Source organism: Chrysemys picta, chromosome 9 (assembly GCF_011386835.1).
Source record: "Chrysemys picta bellii isolate R12L10 chromosome 9, ASM1138683v2, whole genome shotgun sequence".
NCBI lineage: Eukaryota > Metazoa > Chordata > Testudines > Emydidae > Chrysemys > Chrysemys picta.
This window is the reverse complement of record NC_088799.1, coordinates 27,457,252-27,481,783: the sequence shown is the minus strand read 5'-3', so window position 1 is coordinate 27,481,783 and position 24,532 is coordinate 27,457,252. Positions and strand designations below refer to the sequence as shown.

At 43.5% G+C, this 24,532-nt stretch overlaps 1 protein-coding gene across 1 annotated transcript; it reads right to left on the bottom strand.

Moving 5' to 3' along the window:
• On the bottom strand, window positions 1–24,532 carry MINDY4B (MINDY family member 4B). The gene is made up of 11 exons (XM_024102560.3): window positions 24,398–24,532; window positions 23,703–23,879; window positions 20,269–20,388; window positions 17,357–17,451; window positions 13,961–14,126; window positions 13,443–13,508; window positions 12,849–12,919; window positions 11,913–11,985; window positions 8,716–8,889; window positions 3,243–3,423; window positions 1–1,519 (listed from the first exon to the last, which is right to left on the bottom strand). The coding sequence occupies exons 1-11, from the start codon at window positions 24,494–24,496 to the stop codon at window positions 1,380–1,382; spliced, it is 1,362 nt and encodes a 453-aa protein (XP_023958328.3). The 5' UTR covers window positions 24,497–24,532; the 3' UTR covers window positions 1–1,379.

Sequence of the window (24,532 nt, the reverse complement as noted above, 5' to 3'; positions counted from 1 at the left end):
CCAGGCCAGAGGCTGGAGTCAGGCAGTAATAAGAGCTGCTCAGGTAGCCCGGGCTGCTGTGGGGAGCCTGGGACTCTCCACCTGTCCTGGGTGGCATGCCTTGGGGGGGGCAGGGACACTGGCTGGGGGCTGCTATTGGGCACCCAGCCCCCCACTCAGGGCAGGTGGAGGGTTTGGGGCTCCGCACAGCAGCCCAGGCTCCCTGGGCTGCAAATACCATAGCTTGGCTCCAGCTTCTGGCCTGGGCAGGGCCTCAGGAGGGAGGGGGAAGAGGAGGAGCAGGGGACGGGGACTCAGGGGAAGAGGAGGAGGAGAAGCAGGGGGCGGGGCCACAGCGTGGGTGCAGGGCTCCTGCATATGTCCTGCTTTTGCCTTTTGAAAAGATGGTTGCCCTAATATATGGAATGCACAGAGGAAAGGGACAGCTGTCCACAAAAGACCTTGTAGCAATCACTAGGCTAAAGGTATCTCTGTGTGAAACGGAGTCCTGACACAAAGGTGCAACTCCAGTGAAGACAGTGCAGTTCTGTTCCCCACCACCCTGAAACTCCAGGAATGAATGTCATCCAATATTTGAAGCAGGGCTACATTCTCACATTTAAAGTCTTCAGGTGGAACTTTCATAAGTGCTCAGAGTTGCCTCATATTTGCTCCCAGTGGGAGCAAAGTTAGGCCAATGCTGAGTGCATTTGGAAAAATCACATACTATTGTACCTTGCAACCAAAAATGACTCAGAAGTGAGCTGTATCTAGTTCTTGGCTTCGAATCCTATGCTCAGTCCACTAGGACACTTTCTTTATTTACAGTAAAAGATTTAAAAAAAATATACATTAATTAAGTGACAAGTCAGACATGCAAAGAATTTGAAACATGTTGAGCAGTTTGTGTTTCATACACATCAGATGAACATAATGGCCATTTATACTATCCTTACTTCATTGACTCTGATTTTATTTCCACTATGTACAGCACCTACAGATACTATTATTCAATTAACATCACTGCTTGCCCTGGGAGAAAATGGTGTTGGTGTGGCCCCTTCATCCCCCATAAAGTTGCCATGCTCCACTTTTCTCCTTACTCTTTTTTGAGCCTGCAGCTGTGAGAAGTGTGTGTGTGTATCATAAACTACACTCCCTCCCAGAATTCTTGTATAGATTGCAATAGTTTAATAATGAATTCTTCTGTCTCATAAATGATAATTTATAACCAAATGCAAAGTGATTCGTAGTAGACATAATGCCAGTCTAAGCTGGGTCCTGTTAAGATACCAAAGATTGTTTTAATGGTAACAAAGCATTCTTATCCGCAGTGGCCTTCAGTACTTTACAGAGCCAGTCACGGGGCAGTGGATGCCACGTTTGTGCAGTCTCTTTCTTCAGAAGAATGGGACAGTTCCATTCCAGTTGATGGCTGCCCCCGCCCACTTAGTTCTGATTGCCATCTCCACAGAAGGAAATCTCTTTTCTGGATCACTTTCTTCACAGTAATTCTTTTCCCAATGATGAGAATGAGTGTCTGAAAGAGCAATGCCCCAAATCAGTGAAAACCCACAGCAACATGAGTCTAATTGCTACAGCTCCATTGGCTGTTCTGTTCAAGCGCTGATCAGATTTTAAAATTCTACATTAGAAGCCTAATGGGATTGGGTGCTAATATTCTGCTCTTCTAAATGCAGTGATGGTCTAGAACTGCTAGGCAAATGCAGCTATTGCAGATGAAACTCTAGACTCATGGCAATGTGCAGTTTAAATTCAACATAGTTGGCACTGGTTGCTTTCCAACAGTTTATAATTTCAAAGGCGACTATTTTAAATGTTCAGTTTTTGGGGTCAGAATTTCAGAAAGTGAGGCTTGAAGTCTGTGGGCATTACAAACATGTGGGCATGCAACTGGAATGAACTGTTGGTGTAAAAATGAACAAGGACCTCACATCCTAAAAATCTGACCCTAGTTTACAATACAGTAATGATCTCTGGATGGCACACTTCCTGGCAGTTTAAGACCAGCTATGTTAAAGGCCCTTGGGCTCCCAATCCTTCCCCTTGATCATAAATAGGCTGGAGAAGCCGTTCCCATCGGTTGTTATTACTTGATTATGAACTCAGTGAAACAGTTCAGAATGAAGTCTTGCTTTCCCATGGGTTATTGTGCCAGCCATTAGCTGTTTGGAAGTCTGTTACTGAAATTAAACCAAAGTCTGCACCTGCAGCAGCATGCAAAGCTCAGGATATACAGTTTATTAAATCAGAGCAGCCATAACTTCCCCTATTGGCTTTTATATAGCAGTGATGGCATAGGTTGGTGGGAAGGCTGCAGGTGAGGTTACAATGTAGTGCATGGAATGAGAGTATAATCTTTGAGTCACAGTTCTAGGGGCCATCCAACCAGAATGGCAGTCACTGAGCCACCTCCTGCAGATCGAGTTCCCGGCCCGATTAAACTGCTGTGCCCCAAAAGACCTGGCCTCAGCAGTGTACAGTGCAGTAGAGTAGCAGCAGACTGGCAGTCATGACACACTCCTCTCTTTCTGTGCCTGTTAGACACAAATGGATGATGTTGCCCATGGGCTGCAACATCATGATGTATCTGTGCCATTGTTACATTAGGGGAGGACAGTTTTGTGATTAAGTCACTGGACTGGGACTCAGGAGATCTGGATTCAGTTCCTAGCTCTGCCATTGACCTTGGGCAAGTCATTTAATTTCTCTGTGCCTCAGTCTCCCATCTGTAAATGTGGATAATAACACTTCCTCTTTTCCACCCTTGTCTGTTGAGATTGTGAACTCTGTAGGGCAGGGGCTGTCTCACACTAGGTGTCTGTACAGCACTTGGTACAGTTAGGCCCTGATCTTGGTTGGAGCCTAAAGACACTACTGTAATACATGTAATAATAATAATATGATCCCAGTCCTGCATGGTGCTGTGCTGTCCATTCCTATTAATATCAGTGGGTATCGAGGATGCTCAGCATCTCAAAGGATTCTTGATATTCATATATAGATTCAAAAGTGGTCAATTCTATTGACAATATTCTTAGCTATCGCCCCAATAATAGAGTTTCTGCTCAAGAATATTATTCCCACCCAACTGAGTATGTCTCTTAAAATCAGCTTTTGATTTGAGCCTTCTCTTATGCACTGTTTACTGTATCTTCCCTAGACAACACAAACAGACTAATATTAAACACTGACAGTGATATACATTTAAACACCTTCCTTTGATAAGCTTAAATGCCTACCTACTGTTAGATGTACTGTTTTTTTCTGTGATGGCTGCCCATTATATAAGTAAAGATCAAAGATGTGTTCCATTTTCCAGTCAGATAAGAGCAGCCTGTTTGTGCTGAAAAGAACACTGTATGTTCCATTGATGTTGCACAGCCAGATGGGTAATTTAGGAGTCTTCAGCATGCTTCCAACCTGGGGGGAAAAGGGTATTTCAAATATACTTTCATTATTAATAGGCACTTAATGTCTATGTTGCTTTAAAGGAACATTAGTTTTACTGCTCTGAATACAGAGTTACTATGAGGTATTACTGTCCATTTCCTCTAGTAATATCTCTACAGATACCTTTTAATCAGGAAATGAGTAAATAAGTCAAGGTGGTATGAATGATATATATCGCAAGTTGAACTCCAGCTCTGATGAAATCCTCACCTGTGCTTTCATGTCTATTGATTTACAACAGCTGAGGATCTCACCCACTGTGTTTTAGCTTGAGAAGTGCACTTTGCTTTATGGATAGTGTAATAAAAAACCTCCAGTAAATCCTAAGCCTGGGAATATATTTATGGGAATCAGCTTTTAAAAATAACACTGACATAATAGGGTTTCAAATGGTCTAAGAAAGGGTCAGATAATGAACGGGTTGTAGCCAGTTCAACAAATTGAAGACCCAATTCCGCAGTCCTACGTACATTCTAAAGTGCATTTGTGCAATTGCTAGTGAACACTGGTGCTATTCTGCCAGTAGTTCTGTGTGGTAATGTAAGCAGCTAACATCAGCATCTGAAAATGTAGAAAACAAACAGTGGTATGATGTGGTGTGACCGAGGAGAGGAAGGTGTATTCAGCGGGGTTTGAAGGGCTGAACATTACAACAAGGAGAGTCTTTCTAAAAGTATGTAATCTATTTCTCCCCACGAGTAGCAGTGAATTCTCCCAGTCCAGTATGTTTCCAGGTAGTCTGAGCATTGCAGTATCCTCCAGGACCTGCTTCATAATGTCTCTTCATAGAAACCTCAGACCTCTGGGCTAGGTTCTGATCTCAGTTACTCTGGTATAAATACACAGGAACTCTCTTGGGCATAATTCTCTTTTCGCTTACTTAAATAGGTTTTAGGGCTGTCAATTAATCGCAGTTAACTCAAAAAAATTAACTGCGATTAAAAAAATTAATCACGATTAATTGCACTGTTAAACAATAGAATACCAGTTGAAATTTATTAGATATTTTTGGATGTTTTTCTACATTTTCAAATATATAGATTTTTTTTTTACAACACAATACAAAGTGTACACTGCTCACTTTATATTATTATTTTTTATTACAAATATTTGCACTGTAAAAATGATAAACAAAAGAAATGTATTTTTCAGTTCACCTCATACAAGTACTGTAGTGCAATCTCTTTATCGTGAAAGTGTAACTTAAAAATGTAGATTTTTTTGTTACATAACTGCATTCAAAAACAAAACAATGTAAAACTTTAGAGCCTACAAGTCAGCTCAGTCCTACTTCTTGTTCAGCCAATCGCTAAGACAAACAAGTTTGTTTACATTTACGGGAGATACTGCTGACTGCTTCTTATTTACAATGTCACCTGAAAGTGGGAACAGGTGTTCGCATGGCACTTTTGTAGCTGCCGTTGCAAGGTATTTATGTGCCAGATATGCTAAACATTCATATGCCCCTTCATGCTTCGGCCACCATTCCAGAGACATGGTTCCATGCTGATGATGCTCCTTAAAAAAAATAATGCGTTAATTAAATTTGTGGCTGAATTCCTTGGGGGAGAATTATATGTCTCCTGTTCTGTTTTACCCATTTCTGCCATATATTTCATGTTATAGCAATCTTGGATGGTGACCCAGCACATGTTCATTTTAAGAACACTTTCATGGCAGATTTGACAAAACGCAAAGAAGGTATCGATGTGAGATTTCTAAAGATAGATACAGCACTTGACCCAAGGTTTAAGAATCTGAAGTGCCTTCCAAAATCTGAGAGGGACGAGGTGTGGAGCATGCTTTTAGATGTCTTAAAAGAGTAACACTCCGATGCGAAAACTACAGAACCCAAACCACCAAAAACGAAAATCAACCTTCTGCTGGTGGCATCTGACTCCAATGTTGAAAATGAACATGTGTCGGTCCGCTCTGCTTTGGATCGTTATTGAGCAGGACCCGTCATCAGCATGTATGCATGTCCTCTGGAATGGTGGTTGAAGCATGTAGCGACATATGAATCTTTAACGCACCTGGCACGTAAATATCTTACAACGCTGGCTACCACAGTGCCATGCGAACACCTGTTCTCACAAGAAGCGGGCAGCATTATCTCCTGCAAATTGTAACCAGACTTGTTTGTCTGAGTGATTAGCTGAACAAGAAGTAGGACTGAGTGGACTCGTAGCCTCTAAAGTTTTACATTGTTTTATTTTTGAATGCAGTTATTTTTTGTACATAATTCTACATTTGTAAGTTCAACTTTCATGATAAAGAGCTTGCACTACAGTACTTGTATTAGATGAATTGAAATATACTATTTCTTTTGTTTTTTATAGTGCAAATATTTGTAATTAAAATAAATATAGTGAGCACTGTCCACTTTGTATTCAGTGTTGTAATTGAAATCAATATATTTGAAAATTTAGAAAACATCCAAAAATATTTAAATAAATGGTATTCTATTATTGTTTAACAGTGTGATTAATCGTGCAATTAATTTTTTTAATCGCTGGACAGCCCTAATAGGTTTTATAGTGATGTAACACCACTTAAGTTGCTCTGGATTTATACAGGGGTAAGTGAAATCAGAACGTGCCCCCATAACTTAAAACAGAAAAATAATGGGGGTGCTCTCTAAATGGTACAAAATGTAGTAAATACTGCTGTTAGAGAGAACAGGCCAAATTCAGCCCTGGTTTAAGAGGACGTAAGTCCATAGACTTAGATGGAGTTGTGTCTGCTTACAACAGGGCTGAATTGGCCTCTCATGAAAGGTCTTCTGTCTCTTTTGGCAGGCTATTGTGAGGGTCACTTGGGGAAATGCAAATTTCATGTCTCTGGATGTGGCCTTTGAACCTTGTTTTTATTGCTTTTCCATTATGTTTGGACTCTGATGTCATATGATATATATTTGGCAGTCTCAGACCAGTGCTTCATTGACAAACAGCTTGCATCCAATGGCCATTAACATTAAGTCTGGTGTGTAAAGATGATTTACCAAGGTGAAATGAGATATGACCAATCTAGAGACGGAGTAATTTCTCACTTTGAGAACAAAATCTGTCAGGCAGAATTAAGTACTGAAGAAGAAGGAAATCCCTAAACAGTTTATAGACTCTAGTCCCTAGACATATCCATGCAGTAGTGGTTTATTAGGAAAGACAGCTAAGATTAACTCTAGCATTTGATGGTGTAAATAATTCCTCATACATAAAAGAAGAAAAGAAGCTTTACATTTTGCATTATTGTATATTCTCTCTTGTTTGGGGAGGGGGAAAAGCATCCTATCTAGAAAGTAATGCAAGTCAGCTGAAAAATGTGAATTGGACAACAATGTCTTGTAAGTCAAGTTTCAAATGATCACTATGCTATTGATGTACATAAGCCTCAAGAGCATGACAATGACAATAACACATGTAAGGAAAGAAAGAACAACATGTATTGAGTCTTCTCTGGATAAGTGAAATTAACCCCAGAGGGTCAGGTTTGCATTCGTTCTGCATTAACTAGATCTGTGAAAATATTTCAGTCTTAAAAAGAGAACTAATATAATAAAACCTTGGCTCAGGTCCACAGAGGTATTTAGGCTTCCAAATTTGGATCTGGGACCTAGTAATTCAAGGCCTAAAAATAACGTCCCAAGACACTAAAAGACTCTTCAAGCAGCTTAAATCTCATCTTCATAAAGGGCAGACTGTGTTGTTTTAAACTCCCATGGGAGTAGGCAAAAAGCAGATGAAAGTAGCAGTTTCCCAGCATTGACGGTCTAGAAGTGTATTTGAATCTTTAAAGCAAATAATGACCGACTAAACTTCACAACACCTCTGGGAGGTAGGTAAAGCTTATCCTTATTTTACAAAAAGCAAAACTGAGGCACTGACAGGGTACGTGAACTGGATTAGAACCCTGAGGATCATGACTCTCAGTCCTATACACCATCCATGAGACCACACTGCCCTTCTTTACATGTACATCAAAGTGTTTCATTGTCTTCACTCTTCCCATCAGCGATACTTTCTTCAGCCAATTTTATTACTGTGTTTGATGTGTTATTCTGAGGGCTGTAGCTTTGAAGCCCTGGAGTTTGCAAGGCAGCATGTTGAGCACTGGGGTTGTTCTCCTGTGGCATGAACAAGGGTGCTGAAAAACCCTTAGGAAACAAAGGAAAAGAATAAGGAGCACTGAACCTATACAGGTTTCAGAGTAGCAGCCGTGTTAGTCTGTATCCGCAAAAAGAACAGGAGTACTTGTGGCACCTTAGAGACTAACACATTTATTAGACCATAAGCTTTCGTGGGCTACTGCCCACTTCTTCGGATGCATAACCTATACAGCAGCTCCTTGGATCTGCTGGTGGTATAGGCACCTGAGCAAAGTGTGGTTGTTTTAGCCATATAAGTGGAAGCTCCTGTGTTGCAGTAGGCCAGGGATTGAACACAAGGAGGGAACAGGAGTGTGCCTTAAAGCTTCAGCATATGGTGGGAAAGTGTGGGAGCTGTAGACTGAGAATGCGTGTGTCCATGTCCAGCAGTAACCATAAATGTGTGGTCATCCATTGCCTTTTTGTATTGGCAGTGAGCGGAGTGTGACTTATATGATGAGAATGTGTGTGTGGGCCTGGCTAACTGTGCCTGGCTGCATTTTGGCTTAATGCAGACATTGTCAGCATTAATTCAGATGGCTTTCTACGAATGTATGTCCATGTTTTCTTTGCATGATCCTCCTTTTCCCCTGTCCCTCCTCCTACTGACTCCACCTACTTTCTACCCAGCTACACCCAGATTATGTGCCTATGATCTATTTTTATGCTTGTTTTGTGTGTGTCACTGGTGGCACATTTTAGCGGCACGGCTCGATGGCATTGAGACAACAACCCTGTAATTACCCAGCCTTCAAACTCTTCATCACTTATTGCCTATTCCCTCATTCTACTGCCTTTTCCCAATGCCATGATGTGGCCCCCACCCTCAGTAACCGTTGTGCTTTCAGTATATTGCCCAACAGGAAACTTTCTAAGGCACATCACTTGTCTTCATTAGTATTTTACTTGTCTTCATTAGTATTTTACCGTGAGTTACCGAACTCAAATTAAGAACATACTTTATTTTTCACTGAAGATAAGCCCCCAGTCTACAGAGCATAAATGAAATTTCAGGGGGAAAGCTGATGATATATAGTGTACTCACGGTAACAATCTAAAGCCAGGGGATCTGAGCATAGGAATGTCAGAGCAGCTCAGTGATTTGCATATGCTCTCACCTGGAGGGGTCTGTAATGCTCCACTTCCTCCTTGTTCCAGTGTAAATAGCCCACATCACTGCGGGCCAGGACTCCATGCAATAGTTCTTGCACTCCACCTTCACTGTCAAGTTTCTGGAACCCATTAAATACATGCGGACTTGCTCTGCCTGTTAAAATGACGTTGAGAATTGCCTAGAGGGGGGAATGACCTACAATTACACTTTCAGGCAGCGGAGCAGAAACTATGCTCTCGAATTGCTTGCTGTTGTTCATCTTTCCTATAGCTCCTTTTTTCCCTCTATATAGAATAAGTGGCACAAAAGCATGATTTCATACACATCTGTCTTAGGCATTTCCAGGACACCTATCACTCTGGTATCTACATGCCAATAATAATACTTGCCATTACATAGGGCCTTTCAGACATCACTTCCCTGTGACAAAGATAAGTATTATGAACTCCATTTTACAGATGGGGAAACTGGTGCAGAGAGGTTAAGCGGCTTTCCCATGGTCACATGGTGAGTCAGTGGCATTGCCAGGACTAGAACTCAGAAGCTTTGCCTCTGAATCCAGTGCTCACTTTGCTAGACCATGCTTGTGTTGATTGAACTTTCAAAATTGTATAATCAGGAGTAAAAACCTCATTGTGTCTATGGGAATGTGGGGATGGATTCATTATATTAATTAATGAAAATATGGGCAGGCAGCAAAACTAAACTCAGACTTCTGCTTACACACGTTGCCATCCATTACTTCACCAGGATGTGCTTGCTATTAAAGACAACTCCAGTTCTCTTCCCATTTCCACTTGTTTTGCAAGTGTCCTCACAGAGGAAAAGCAATTGCTATGATTCTGAATCCTAGGCACTGTAATCTTGCTTGTCACGGATGTCTCCCACAAATAACTACATAGGTGCTGGAACTAGGGGTGCGGAGGGTGCTGCAACACCACGGGCTTGAAGTGGTTTCCATTATATACATGGTTTACTGTTTGGTTCAATGACTCTCAGCACCTCCACTATAAAAACGGTTCCAGCATCCCTGAATAACTGAGGCTTATTTTATGTTGTACAAGCACATATATCTGCAGTAACTCCTCATTTAACATTGTAGTTTTGTTCCTGAAAAATGCGACTTTAAGCAAAACGATGTTAAGCGAATCCAATTTCCCCATAAGAATTAATGTAAATGAGGGGGTTAGGTTCCAGGGAAATTTTTTTCACCAGACAAAAGACTTTATATATACACACACACACACACACTATAAGTTTTAAACAAACAATTTAATACTGGTACACAGTGATGATTGTGAAGCTTGGTTGAGGTGGAGGAGTCAGAGGGTGGGATATTTCCCTTACTGCTAAATGATGAACTAGCAATTGTCTGAGTCCTCAAGGGTTAACTCTCTCACTCTACAAGGCAGCAGGAATGGAGGGAGATATGCGCATTTCCCCTTTAAGTACACTGCCTTGTTAATTAGATCAGCTTGCTGAGATGGCAGCTGCTGCAAGCTCCCTCCGTCCTGAGCCCTGGTGTGTCCCCCCCTGCTCTATAGAAGATGGGGTAAGCGGGGAGCAGGGGGACACCCTGACATTAGCCCCTCTCTTCCTTCCCTGCCCCCCGCACAGCAAGCTCCAAGGCAGAGGGCAGGAGCAGCACATGGCAGTGGGGGGAGGGACAGCTGCAATTGCTAGCCTGCTGGGCAGCTGCTGCACAGGGAACTTAGGGGATCATGGAGCTGATAGGGGGGCTGCTGGTCCACACTGGTTCCAAGCCCCCACCAGCTAGCTGCAACGGGCTGCTCTTGCTGCAAGCAGTAGACAAAGCAGGCGGCTGCCAAACAACCTTAGAAGGGAGCATTACACAACTTTAAATGAGTATGTTCCCTAATTGATCAGCAATGAAACAACATTAACTGGGACGACTTTAAGTGAGGAGTTACTGTATTCACTTTCCCCTAACTCCTGCTTGTACTTCTGTATTATCCTTTAGTGTGTCTTGAAGATTGACCCAGGTAGGCGATCTGTACCTTCTGATTCCTTTTGATTCAAGCAGCTAGAGGCAGGAAAATATTTGCAGATACATTTGTAATGCTTGCCATGTGAGCATTTTTGCATTTTGTCAAAAATCCAAAACTGGCCCTATTTTTGAAAAAATACCAAACTTAGACAAGCCCCTTGTGAATCTTTCCAATTTTGCAGGTTTTTTGACTTAATTTCTTGTTTTTATGATCTTTTGCCCCCAAAGCCACATAATTTTGGGAGGTGGAAAAATGCCTAATGAAGCCACTATAACAGATATCAGAAGAATGCCTGCAGCTTTACACAGCCCAGCAATGCCCTTGGCAATAAAACACAGCACCCTGCAACAGTAAACGCCATAACAATGGCTCTCAATCCTCATTGTCCTTTCTGGACATAGACATCCAACACAGTAATCTGCTTTTCTTCTCTTCAAATAATAGGTGCCAGATCCTTAGCTGGTGGAAACTCATGTTAAAGTCCATTGAACGAGGATCTGGCCCATAACATTTGCCTTTATGGCCGAACATTTGTCTTTTAACAAAACATAGTAAAAGTTATGACTGTTTTTCTACCTCAGCCACCAAATGTTGTAGGAAATCATCTTCATCCTGGGTAACATTAGTGATTCAAATTCTGGGAGACCAACCCTCAGCTATGGTAGTTGTATGAACCATGAACTGTAAAAATCATCTGTTTGAGAGGCATGTGTAGAGCTGAGGCAATGGGCTTTTGAGAGGGGTGGGATGGAGATATCTACTGTGCCAAACCGTGGCATCTACTCTCTGTTGGCTGGTTTGTTTATTTCATTGTATTTTAGTTTGTGGTGATATTTTTTGTGACTACAAGTTTAATTGTGGCCAGGAATCTAGAGTTTGTGTACAGATGTCCTTTTTTATATTTTAAATTGAAATTAAGAAATCATAAAAATATTTTTGTAATTGGGAACTCCTTGATGGATTCTTCCTGAAATGGAAAAGACTAGAAGCAATAATGGAAATTGACCTAAAATGTGTACGCCAATGTTAAGACAGTCAATATGATTCTAAAGCTTCAGAAATACCTTTTGACCATATCTGGAAGTGGAACCATCTACTTTTAGGTGGGTCTTACTAACAATTGTGAATGTTCGGTAAACTGATTACACATATGTTATAAGAACCATTTAGGAAAAAAATCACATAGTCCTACCTGTCTACAGATGAAGTTTCCAAGACTGAATTGTAACAGATGAGATGTTGTGAAGTCTAGGTCTTTTTGGAGCCTGTGCAACCAAAAACAAAGTATTATTGTGGTGTCAGCTGAATGAAAGGAATGACTCTGTACATCAGTGTATGATTGTAAAGAAAAATTAAAATGGCAATATGTTCCTAAGGGTTCTTTTGTTTCCCTTCATTACAGGCATGGCAGTGGTGATCTAGCTATATTTTTACACCCAGGTTTAACTTTTACTAGATTTGGATATGAGATGCAAAATTCAAATTTAGAACCAGACTCAAACTTTCCCAAAATTTATGTATGTTTGGTTCACAAGGTTTGGTTCTGGGTGATCTCTAGCATTTTCTAATAACTATTATTAACAATTCTAATACCTATCTTTAGGAATTGAACTGAAATGTTAGTGGGTAACATTTTGAAAAGCGCCTAAGACCTGGACTACACATCTATTTTGTATGGCTATATCTGTTTTGGTTAGGGGTATAATTTTTTTTAACTAAAATACTGGTACAACCCTGGTGTGGATGCCGTTATATTGGTATAAAACTGCCTTATATCAATACAGCTTATTCCCTATCCTACATAGGAATAACTATACCAGTATAAAGCACCTTTACACCAATACAATTGCATCCGTTCTTAGGGTGGGGCTAGAGGTTGTACCACTTACCTATATTAGTATAGTTAAAATGATAATTTTTGAGTGTATACAAACCCCATAGTGAGTTAGATGTCTAAGTCCCCTTGACTTTCAGTCACTATCAACACTATCTATGTGATAAGAGTTGGTACAATACAGGTGTAATTTGGCTTCCCTCTCCTAATTCTTCCCAGTGTCATAAGGAAATAGACCACTTCATAAGATATTGCTAAACATGTATAGAAGGTTTTAAAAAAGACATAATTTACCTTTCCAATGTCCTAGAGAAAAGCAAGCTATATAGAAATAAGATCACACCATGGCTTCCTTCACCTTTGAACTGATAAAAAACAACAACAAAGAAGGAATTATGGCAGTTCCCCTTGATTGGTTGAGATACCTCCTCTGTTAACTCTTCAGATTTGTTTTCCTTGCACCTTCTGCTATAATCTTAGATGAAAATACTGGATGAAATGCATTCCCATTTGTTGTTTTCTTTGTTTGCAGATTTTAACAAATGATTTTAGTGACTATATATTTTTTTTTGTATTTTTACAAACCACTTTTTCATTAACATAAAATTTAGCTCCAGATTACATAGAGTGGAGTATCCTGATGCCATTGAAGTCACTGGCCAAACTCCCATTACTTTCATTGAGAGCAGGATCAAGCCAAGTAATGTATTGTTCTAATTTCCTGTAGTGAAAATCAGAAATGATTCATGACAAGTTCATTAAGTTTCTGAAGATCACATTAAATATGATGTTATAAACCAACTGCAAGATCAGTTTTTATAAAAGAAATAGGATGGGTGGGAAGCAGCAAAATAACTCAACATAAGAAATTGCTTATTCCTCACTTACACATTGTATATGATCACAGATAAATTTCTGAGCCGCTTCTTTCCCAAAAAATTCAAACAGCAGGAGCTGTAAGTGAGGAACATAAGAAAAAAATAGAACAGAAGACATTAATTATATCCAAAAGTGGAGTTTTCAACCCACTGTTTTATTTCTTTCAGACAAACAAAAGAAAAATATAGGAATCTAATCTGACTCTGCCTGAACTAAGGCATTCAATTATATACAGGATAACTAAATAAATAGTTATAAAGTTAACTTGTTTGCCCTTTTAGGGGGGTGGGAGAAATCATAGTTGTTATTAAAAAAGAATTATAGGCTCTGGATTCATATAAAGCCTTTATAAAGAGACAGAAATGCCTTTCAGAGCTCCAGCTGTGACATGAATCTTAAAGTGCTTATAATTTGTAATGTATCATAAGGTAGGGCACAGGTTTATGAGATTTTATATTTGTCTTTAAAAAACAACAAACTGCTTTTTTTCTGCAAATCTTGTTTATAAAAGGTATCTTCTTACTTACTCTTTCAGTCAAGTTATCTACTTTGTAGTCTATACTGGGCGTAAAATAAGTATCAGTGGTGACAAGACATACAGTGGCTTTCTGACCTTCCCCTGCTGTCCACAGAATATCTCCCAGAGATTCTGCAAGAGTGTTTTCTTGTTCTGTTTGGCTTATTTCACGTAAACTGTAATGCAGGACACAAAAGAATATGAAAGGCATGACAATGGCAGATGAGCCTACCACCGGAAAACTCTAAGGCATTGTGTATGCTCAGGGATAGCCCTGATTCGGCACTCAGTGCTGGCATCTAAACATTGACAGGGCCATACTGGGCTTTGCATCAAATGAGCTAAAGGACTGGCACAAGCGCAGCTACACCAGCTGCTGGCGATTGTTTGCTGAATCAGGGTGGTTCCTGAGTGTAGCCAAGGCTGTTACAAACATTATGATGTTGAAGGGTTTTCTTATTATAAACGAGTGCCCTGTGTTCTGACATGATTTGGTCTTTCCTGTGTTAGAACCATTTTATAATCATGCTACAGAATTATGCTACAGTTCAATGAAGGTTAGGGTTCTAATATTCATTCTCTAACCTGGGTTGCCTCTGGCTGCGTAGGTGAGACCAAGCTGTGTTATGGCATGGTCAGGATACTATCACGTAATAACCTGATCCCTGACACAATAAAATATGTACTTAGATTGGCCTTAATTGACAACCAGATTCTATCCCCACAGTAAAATCTGTGAGAGGAGGCCAGAGGACTTAAGAAACCTTGAAGTGTTTCTGGCAAATGATCCTCTAATGGGGATGAGCTTAGAGGGATGGAGGAGGACAGAGTATGAAAGCGACAGCCCTGAGGTTCCTGCTTCTCTGCTGCCTGTCCCTAGAATCGTGCTGCCATTGGCTATCCATGACACACTAAGTCAGTGTTATTAGCAGCTGCATTAGCTCCTGCATGGTTATCTGCTGCCATTAAAGAGGGATGGCGAGCATGGCTGGAAGAGGTTTCAGGCGTTCTGAGCGGGAGGACCATGCCACACTGGCTCCCACCCCTTCGGATGTGTTCCCACTCCACTTTACTGTATTAGCCCCCCTCCACTCTTCACTGAGAGGGGTTTAAAAGTCTCTGTTAGATCTTTGCTCATGTTGTATCTCTCTTTTGGTTTCTCTGAGGGTGCTACTGGAGTCTGTCACTGCCAGAGAAAGGAAGATCTGCCTTTATAGCAGGTGCAGCTTTACTGAGCTATCCTGATTACCCTCTTTGTCTTATCACCTGAACTAGGGCTAAGCAAGTTCATGTTAAATCGTGCCTGATCTCTCTGAACCTTGGGCTGTTTTTGGGGGGGTTTCAGTGCTGCATGGCATAACCTATGAAGTATTAGGGCCTGGTCCCATTGACAGCAATGTGGTTTTTTTGGTTCATCAGGAAAAGGATTGGGCCCTTGGTTTGACCATATTCTTGTTAACTTATTCTCTAAATAACACATTTGAGCCATTGAGTTATTTTCAAATAGTATTTAGTGCAGGGGTGGGCAAAGTTTTTGGCCTGTGGGCCACATTTGGGTATAAAAATTGTATGGCGGGCCATGAATGCTCATGAAATTGGGGGTTGGGGTGTGGGAGGAGGTGAGGCCTCTGGTTGAGGGTATGGGCTCTGGGGTGGGGCCAGAAATGATGAGTTCAGGGTGTGGAAGGGGGCTCCGGGCTGGGGCAGAGCACTGGGGAGCAGAGGGGGTTGAGGGCTCTGGCTGGAGGTGCGAGCTCTGGGGTGGGGCTGGGGATGAGGGGTTTGGGGTGCAGGAGGGTGCTCCGGGCTGGGACTGAGGGGTTCAGGAGTGTAGGCTCCAGGCAGCGCTTACCTCAAGCAGTTCCCAGAAGCAGTGGCATGTCCCTCCTCCGGATCCTACGTGGAGGTGTGGCCACGGCCGATGGGGGGGGGGAGCCGGTACAAAATTACCGAGGCCCGGCGGTCCGGAAGGGGGCCCAGGGCCTGGCTTCCCCCGCCTCACGTCGGCCCTGTTTAGCTGGTCCCCCCTTGCTGGGGGGCCCAAAATTTTTTTTTCACCGGGGCCCAAACCTGCTCTTGGTGGCCCTGGGCGTGGCCAGGCGGTTCTGCGTGCTGCCCCATTCGCAGGCACCACCCACTGCAGCTCCCAGAAGCAGCGGCATGCCCCCCTACGGCTCCTATGCGGAGGCGCAGCGCCAACCATGCGGTTCTGCACTCTGCCCCGTCCGCAGGCGCTCCCCCTGCAGCTCCCATTGGCCATGGTTCCAGGCCAATGGGAGCTGCGGGGGGCGGCGTTTGGGGCGGGGGCAGCGTGCGGTGAGCCCCCTGGTTGCCCCTACACATAGGAGCTGGAGAGGGGACATACCACTGCTTCGGGAGCCGAGCAGCGAGCCCCCGACCCAGCTCCCAGGCTGGAGCGCCAGAGCAGGGCAAGCCCCTGACCCCACTCCCCGGCAGGAGCTCGAGGGCCAAATAAAAAGGCCTGATGGGCTGGGTGTGGCCCGTGGGCTGTAGTTTGCCCACCCCTGATTTAGTGGTTTTGTGGCTGTCATAGCGAAATACTTGTCAACCCACATAGCCTGGTTCTCAGCTCCTTTACACCAGTGTAACTCTATTGATTTCAATGGAGGTCATCATGATTTACACCAGGGTGAGAAAGGAATCAGGCCCATGAACTCCATGAGTCACAACCTCAGCTAGTGCAGTTATGCCAGCTTACACCAGATGAAAATCTAGACCTATGTGGTTACTCAGATTTTGGACCCATCAAGGAAGATATCACATTGGAAACTGGAAGGATTTGCTAAGAAAGGAGCTGCAGCACAAACAGCTTACTTTTTCCTTAAAAACACCGGTGCATTCCTATTACAATATATTCAGCCAATCAGCCAGCCTGAATCCCAAATCTGGCTCTTTACCAAACGGTGCAGTCAGCACATGCATTTGATATCATTAAGAAGGACCCCACATGCAGAAGGGGATGGTTTTCAGGGCTTTCATTCATTTTAGCGCTACCATATTGGTGTCCTTTGCAATGACTGCTGACCCCTTCCTTCTCCTTTCAAACATTGACAAAGAATGTGCTTGAGATCAGGGGAGGCTTTTAATTTCAGTTGCCAGTACGAAGGCCGACCATGTAGCATGGAAATTGTCCATAAGTTCTGGTCACCACAACTCAAAATGGGCCAAACAAGCAAGTCCCTTGGCCATAAAACTAAAAGGTTTCTGAGAGAAAAATCTATAGCAAATGGACCAGATTCTACTCTTCACGCTTGGACTTGCAGAAGCATAATGGAGAATAGACTCTGTCTCTGTATAACATATAGGACAACACTATTCTTTCTGTTTATGTCCAAATAATGTAAGTAATTAGTATTTTTTTGTGTGGGAAAGTACATTTTCTTACCTTTGGAGGGGAATATTTTCCTCTCTATTTCTTACGAACAAGCAGTATTTAATGATGTACACCTGTACAGCCATCAGAATTGCTCTTGCTCCTCCCTAGAAGAAAATCAGAGTTAAAAAAACCATAAATGACCAACCCACTGCCCCATATTCTAGTGGAACCAAACTACCATGCGCTATGTGGACTTTATGCTAATTCCAGTCGAGTCTCTGACCAAAGTTTTAGCTTTCAAGTACTAGTGTCAGTAAATTGTCTAGCCTGTCTGAGACTTCAGAATGGCCACCATGCTACTGACAGCTCTGGAGATAAATGAAAAGTAAGTAGAGAGAGGGCTTATGAACCTAAAAATAGGAAATCGCTATCCAAGAAAGGGCACAATTTTGACCCTGGCTATATGCCTATGCTGGAAAGATGTCCCCCCCTACTCCCTCGTGCTGGCTACAGCTATCTGTATGGTGCGTAGCAACATGGGAAGAGAGCAGCTGCTGGTCAGCCACTACTTCTCATCCTGGGCAGTGGGCAGGCAGGGGCAGAGTGTGGGTGGAGCCTTGAGTAGCTAGCAGAGCAGTCTGCTCTAGATATAGGGCAGGTTCAGGTTGCATCTGGGTACTTTCTCCCCCTCCCCAACAGCCTTCCAGAGCACTAGAGGGACCAGATTCTCTGAATCGCAATCTGATTCCTGATCTGCGTCTAGAGTAGCACAAGTAGCTCCTTACCGAAAGCTCCTTGCTGAAAAGTGCAACTGAGGCCTAAATTAATAAATTAAGCAATAACAGACCATTCAAGATTAGAAAGTTTCGGCTGGACTTGCTAAAAGTATTTCAGTGAGGTTAAATGGAATTGCTAGAAAGCATTACTACATAAATAGTGGATTGTGGACATTCACAACATTAATTGCTTACTGCAGTCATCTTGCTTTTCTTTTAAGGCCCTGACCCAGCAAAGCAATTAGCATGTGTGTAACTTTAAGCACGTTAATTACATTGGGACTACTCATGTTTTCAAACTTAAGTACATGCCTGCTCGATTAAAGTGAAACGTTATCACGTTTGTTCCTTATGTGGATCTAGAACAGGGGTGGGCAAACTACAGCCTGTGGGCTGGATCCGGCCCGTCAGGGCTTTGGATCAGGCCTGCGTGATTTCCACCCCCGTGGTACCGCGGGTCCCGTGCTGCTCCCAGAAGTGGCCGGCACCACGTCCCTGTGGCCCCTGGTGAAGCAGCGGGGGGCAGAGGGCTCCATGTGCTGCCCTCGCCTGCAGGCACTGCCCCCTGCAGCTCCCATTGGCTGGGAACGGGGAACCGCAGCCAATGGGAGCTTCGGGGGAAGTACCCGCAGGTGAGGGCAGCGCATGGAGCCCTCTGCACCCCTTCCCCCAGAGGCCGCAGGGACCTGGTGCTGGCCGCTTCCGGGAGCGGCTCAGGGCCAGGGCAGGCAGGGAGCCTGCCTTAGCCCCACTGCATGCCGCTGCCACTCCGGAGCCACTCAAGGTAAGCAGCACTGGGCCAGAGCCTGCACCCCGAGCCCCTCCTGCACCCCACCCCACAACCCTCTGCTGCACCCCTCCTGCGCCCCAACCCCTTGCCCTGAGCCCTTCCGGCACACCGCACCCCCACCCACACCCCAGCCCCCTGCCCCAGCCCTACGTTCATGGCCCTGCATGCAATTTCCCCACCCAGATGTGGCCCTCGGTCCAAAAAGTTTTCCCACCCCTGATCTAGAAACATGTTGGGGCTTCCCTTATGGGACATATTTTGAATTGCCCTTAGAGAAAATATTGGGGAGCATGCATATGATTTGAAGTCCTCTACAGTGCATTTCATGGAGAAAAATAACGAAAATAGTGGAAGGCTATTTAAAGGATGATTAAAAAGTTTAAAAGAAGTTGGAAATACAGACCTCAGGATTGACTCTATGGACTAGGGAATGACAGAAACCCATGAAAAAAACTAGAGAGTGGACTGGATGAGGAAATCTGAAGGGACTGAATTGAAGAAACAAGTTTTATAAATAGAAGAAGGTAAATGAACAGAGGGATATGAACACCAGCAAAACAGAGCTGGTAAATCTGTGCAAAATAACAAATACAAACAAAAGAAGAGCAATAGTAATCATATCTGGACAGTTATTACAGAAAAAAAACAAAACCTTGAAGGAGCAAGACAAAAGAAACAGGAAGGAAAATCCCACTGCTAGATAGGGGAGTAAACTGAAGAGTTCTCTTGATGGTTAGATTCCTGTGTGCAGTTTCACTGCCTAGAGGAAGAACAGAGCACTTCATTACAAATCATACTGGAAATCTCTAAATTAAAGAGGCCGCCAAAGGCATGAAAGGGGAAAAGTGCAGAAATGTCTCAAACTCTATTTCACCCCATTACTTCTAGTACTATTATAAATAAATCCTCTCTCTTTTTGGTATTTATAGCCTTTAGACATTTGCAGACTGCTTTGTCCCCCCTCAGTCATTGCTTAACCATGCAATATATTCAACTCTTGTAATCTCGCCTCGTAAATTATTCTTTCCAGACCCATAATTATCACCTCTGAACCCATTCTAATTTGTCCATATTTCTGGTATTTAGATGCCTGGAATAGAGCACAGTGTTCAGGTGTGATCACGCAGAATTAGAGTCAGGTAAAATTGGAGTACATTTGCAAATCCCAGCAGTTCACTCTGCGATACTGAAAATACACCTCTACCTCGATATAACGCTACCTGATATAACACAAATTCGGATATAATGCGGTAAAGCAATGCTCCGGGGGGCCGGTGCTGTGCACTCCGGTAGATCAAAGCAAGTTCGATATAACACGGTTTCACCTATAACGTGGTAAGATTTTTTGGCTCCCGAGGATAGCGTTATATCGAGGTAGAGGTGTACATGGTCAGTCATTAAATATAAAAATTTACCTTTTCTGCTTCCAAAGCATAGGATAGTTCAGAATATGGAGCGTGGAACTTGAAACATGATTTTTTCCATTCATAGCTGAAGACGTGTAATGTGTTTCCAAATAACATCTTTCGGAGCCCCTTAAGATGAGAGGAATAAAGATAGAATAGGTCTGATTCTCATTTACACTAAGGCCAATTTACACCACTTTAGCAACGTAAAGGGGCCTTCAATTAGGAGTAAATTACATTTACATTCACTTTAAGGGCTGGTCCCCACTTAGTCCGGACTTCGGACTAAGGTACGCAAATTCAGCTACGTTAATAACGTAGCTGAATTCGAAGTACCTTAGTCCGGACTTACCGCGGTCCAGACGCGGCCAGAAGTCTCCCCCCGTCGACGCTGCGTACTCCTCTCGGCGAGCTGGAGTACCGGCGCTGACTGTGAGCACTTCCGGGATCGATTTATCGCGTCTTAACCAGACGCGATAAACCGATCCCAGAACATCGATGGCGTGCCGCCGGACCAGCCGGTAAGTGAAGACTAGGCCAACGGCACCTTCCTTCACATTGCCAACGCAGTGTAAAGTGGTCATAGGGTATGTCTACATTTAAGCTGGGAAATGTAATTCCCAGCTTGCTTACATATGCATGTGCCTAAAAATAGCAGTGCATTCATGTGGCAGAGGCAGGGGCGAGGCTAGCTGCCTGAGTACGTACCCAAAGGGCCAGGTGGGATTGTACTTGCGGGAGTGGGGGAATGCCACCAATGGCACTCTGCTATTTTTAGGTGCAAGCTCGAGCAGAACCAGCATGGGTACATCTATGCAAGCTGCGAATTGCACTTCCCAGCTCATATATAGATGTACCCTTTGTGAGAAGCAGGTCCTGTGACATGAAAGGAAAGGAAACATTTTTGGTTAGTCATGATGACTTATATCAGGTCTCAATTACAATAAAATATAGCTCTAGGCTGAATTATTAATTTTAGGTTATAGCACCTACTTTAAAGGGATCCACTTTTTCAGATTTGCTGTTGCTCTTTTATATAATTCCAGGCATGAAATTCTGGACCCACTGAAGTCAGTGGTACAACTCCCACTGAATTGAATGGGGCCAGGACTTTACCCCAGAGATGCAAAGGGGCCATACAGCTGGTTTAACTGGCTGCTTGGGAAGCCTCCTGTGTAAGGCGAAGCATAGAACTGGCACGGCTGCTCACTCTCACTAATGCAATGCCTTCATCCCTTTAGTCCTACTCACATGAGTGAAGCAATGTATATGCGTGTTTGCCCATTCAAAATGGATAAAAAGCCACTATGCACTGATCACTTACTGTGCTGCACGTCTACTCAGAAAATACTTAATGGGAACACCTGCCTGTGGTGTTCACCTCGTGGGAGTGTGGCATAAAAAAAAGGAGCTTGGTTTATCCAAAAGGGAGCATGTTCCCCATACCAGTCGGGGTAGGGTGGTCCTGGACAAACATCATGGGTCCCGCTGTGCACAGCCTCGGATTAAGGTACTCCATGTCAGAGATGGAATGATTTATGCACACAGGCTGTTTTATCCAGTGTGGAGAGATTCATTTGAAGTCAGTGCGACTACTCATGGAAGCAAAGTCGTTCACATACATAAGTCTTTGCAGGACTTGACCCTTCCTTTCTATTTTGAGGGTGTTCACCAATGCAGATTTCTTGTCAGAATTTTACCCTTTGTGTTAAATGCCTGAGCTTTATGTTACATGGGTGTTGTACATTGACAGATGACTGGGATTTTTATTGATCCTTACAGCCTGTAGGCATCAAAGACCAATTCTGCAAGTTCCCCATCTGCAAAAATCCCATTGAAGCCAATGGAGATTCTGCATATGAGGGACTGGCAGGATCATGCCCCAAAATATTTAGTGACTTAAAAAACTTGCCTAATCTCCTGAATTTATGACCAGTGTTCTGACACCTAGGCCAGTGGTTCTCAAAGTGTGGAGTGCCCCCCAGGGGAACAGAGAGGAATGTTTGGGGGGCACATGGGGCTGGAGCCAGCTCCTATGGGGAGCAGGGAGGGAGCTCCATGCTTCCACCCCCGCTCCATCCCCAGACCAGCTCTGCCTCCAACCCTGTTCAGCCCCCAGTCCTGCTCCACCTCCAGGTCCAGTTCCACCCTCACTCCCTCTCTGCCCTCATGTGAGCTCCAACCCCAGCCACAGCTCCACTACGCCCCCTGCTCTACTCCCTGTGACGAAGTGGGACTGTTCTTAATGTTTCCTCTGAATACTGTGTGGGTGCCTCAGTTTCCCCTATGCATTTCTTAAGTCTCTAGGTGGTGGGGAAAGGCCAGTGTGCATAAATCACTGACACTCTGTCTCCCTGACAACAAATGGCCAGGGCCCCTTCCCCCCCTGCAAGGAAATAGCTAAAGGTGAACAAAGAGATCAGGTGACCTGGCCCAGGAAAGAGACAAAGCCTGGAGAAGGAAGGGCTGGAGGGGGTTTCAGAGTTAGAGCTACCTGGGGACTAGGAGTGAGGGCAGACGTGGGTGTCTGGCTCTCTGAACCCCATAATGGACCCGGCCGAGGGGTCCCGTTCGCCGCTGTACCTACAAGCTCTGTTTTAGACCGTGTTCCTGTCATCTAATAAACCTCTGTTTTACTGGCTGGCTGAGAGTCACATCTGACTGCAAAGTGGGGGGTGCAGAACTCTTTGGCTTCCCCAGGACCCTGCCGGGGCGGACTCGCTGTGGGAAGCGCACGGAGGGGCATATGCTGAATGCTCCCAGGAGAGACCCAGGAGGTGACGCTGTGTTAGCTTCTTGCCCTGAAGACGGTCTGCTCTGAGGAAGAGGAGGCTCCCCAAAGTCCTGACTGGCTTTGTGGGGAGCAGTTCCAGAGCATCGCCCGGGGACTCCGTGACACCCCCAGACTAGCTCTGAGCCCAGCTGCAGCTCCACTGAGCCTCCTGCTTGGGCCCCAGCCTGCCTCTGCCTCTTGCTCTAGCTCCTCTTCCATCTTCAGTTCTGCCCTCAGCTCCACCTTCAGCTCAAGCTCTGCTGCTGAGGAAGCTTTGGCTGTGCAGTAACGGAGGTGTGTGTGTGTGTGTGTGTGTGTGTGTGTAGACAAATTCTGTTGCGGGGGTGGGGTGGGGGGGAGTGACTGGAAAAGTTTGAGCACCACTGCACTAGGCAACAAAAATACCAAATAGCAAAGAAACATTATCCTTTATTATTTGTCATAGTACCTAATAAACATTGTCTTCTATCAGTTTTGTGGCTTGTACAGCAACTTTAAAAGCATAATAAATAAATAATTAAAATTATATTCTTTTATCAATACCAACAAACTGCATCCTTGAATCCAATAATAATCTAAGCCTCATATAACACCAGATAAGGTTCCCACGTCTCTCTTTATTTGGTGAGGTGAAATTACAGCTCATGCTTAATTGACAAGGTATGCTTACCATTGCCATTTCTAGGGAGATAGGCAGGCCGCCCAGGTTTGAAGAGACTGTAAGCGGTTTGGGGATTGAGAAAGGGATATTGGATAGAAACTGTCCCTGCTTTTTGGAACTTCTAAACTGAGATGCTCCAGTTCCATCCTTGTTGTCATAATCAGATTTGTGATTTTCTTGGTATTTCTATAGAGAGAAATGAACAGGATTTGTATATTCTTTCAGCTGCAGCAGTTAGAAGCTAGCTTATTCCTATGCTTGGTCCTACTAAATTATTCCCCGCCCTCGCCTCCCGCCACGTGTCCTTTTTTCATAACAACGTGGACATGATGAAGTTAAAGTTATTTTAAAAAGTGGTAAAAGATTAAGAATACATATTCTTTGTCATATAATTCCAGATAGTTAAAAGGAAACTATAAAATGATCAGTACACTGATGTACTAGGTTTGAAATAATACAACAATATATTTAAAGAGACAGACTGACATGTAATTGTGCAACACTGCTCAAATGATGCAATTTTTGTGTATAATTATCTTTCTAAAGGCTGTTTCAAGCCACATAGTTCCTACAATTTTCTGTTCTTTGCATTGTGGTAACTAACACACACACAAAATCGCTTTCAAGACTCAAATTCCCAACAAGGTAGGGCATTTCTATTTTGGGGGTTGGGAAAGGAATAAAACAAATACTTTGCTACTTACTGTTTGGCTTTTCTTTACCTCTTCCTGCAATATTTCAGTATAACTTAACTTTGAATCTACTCGTCTTTTGACTTGCTGCACTTTTGGACTGATGTCCATAGTTTGCCAGGTAATGAAAGCAGTTACAGGAGAAGT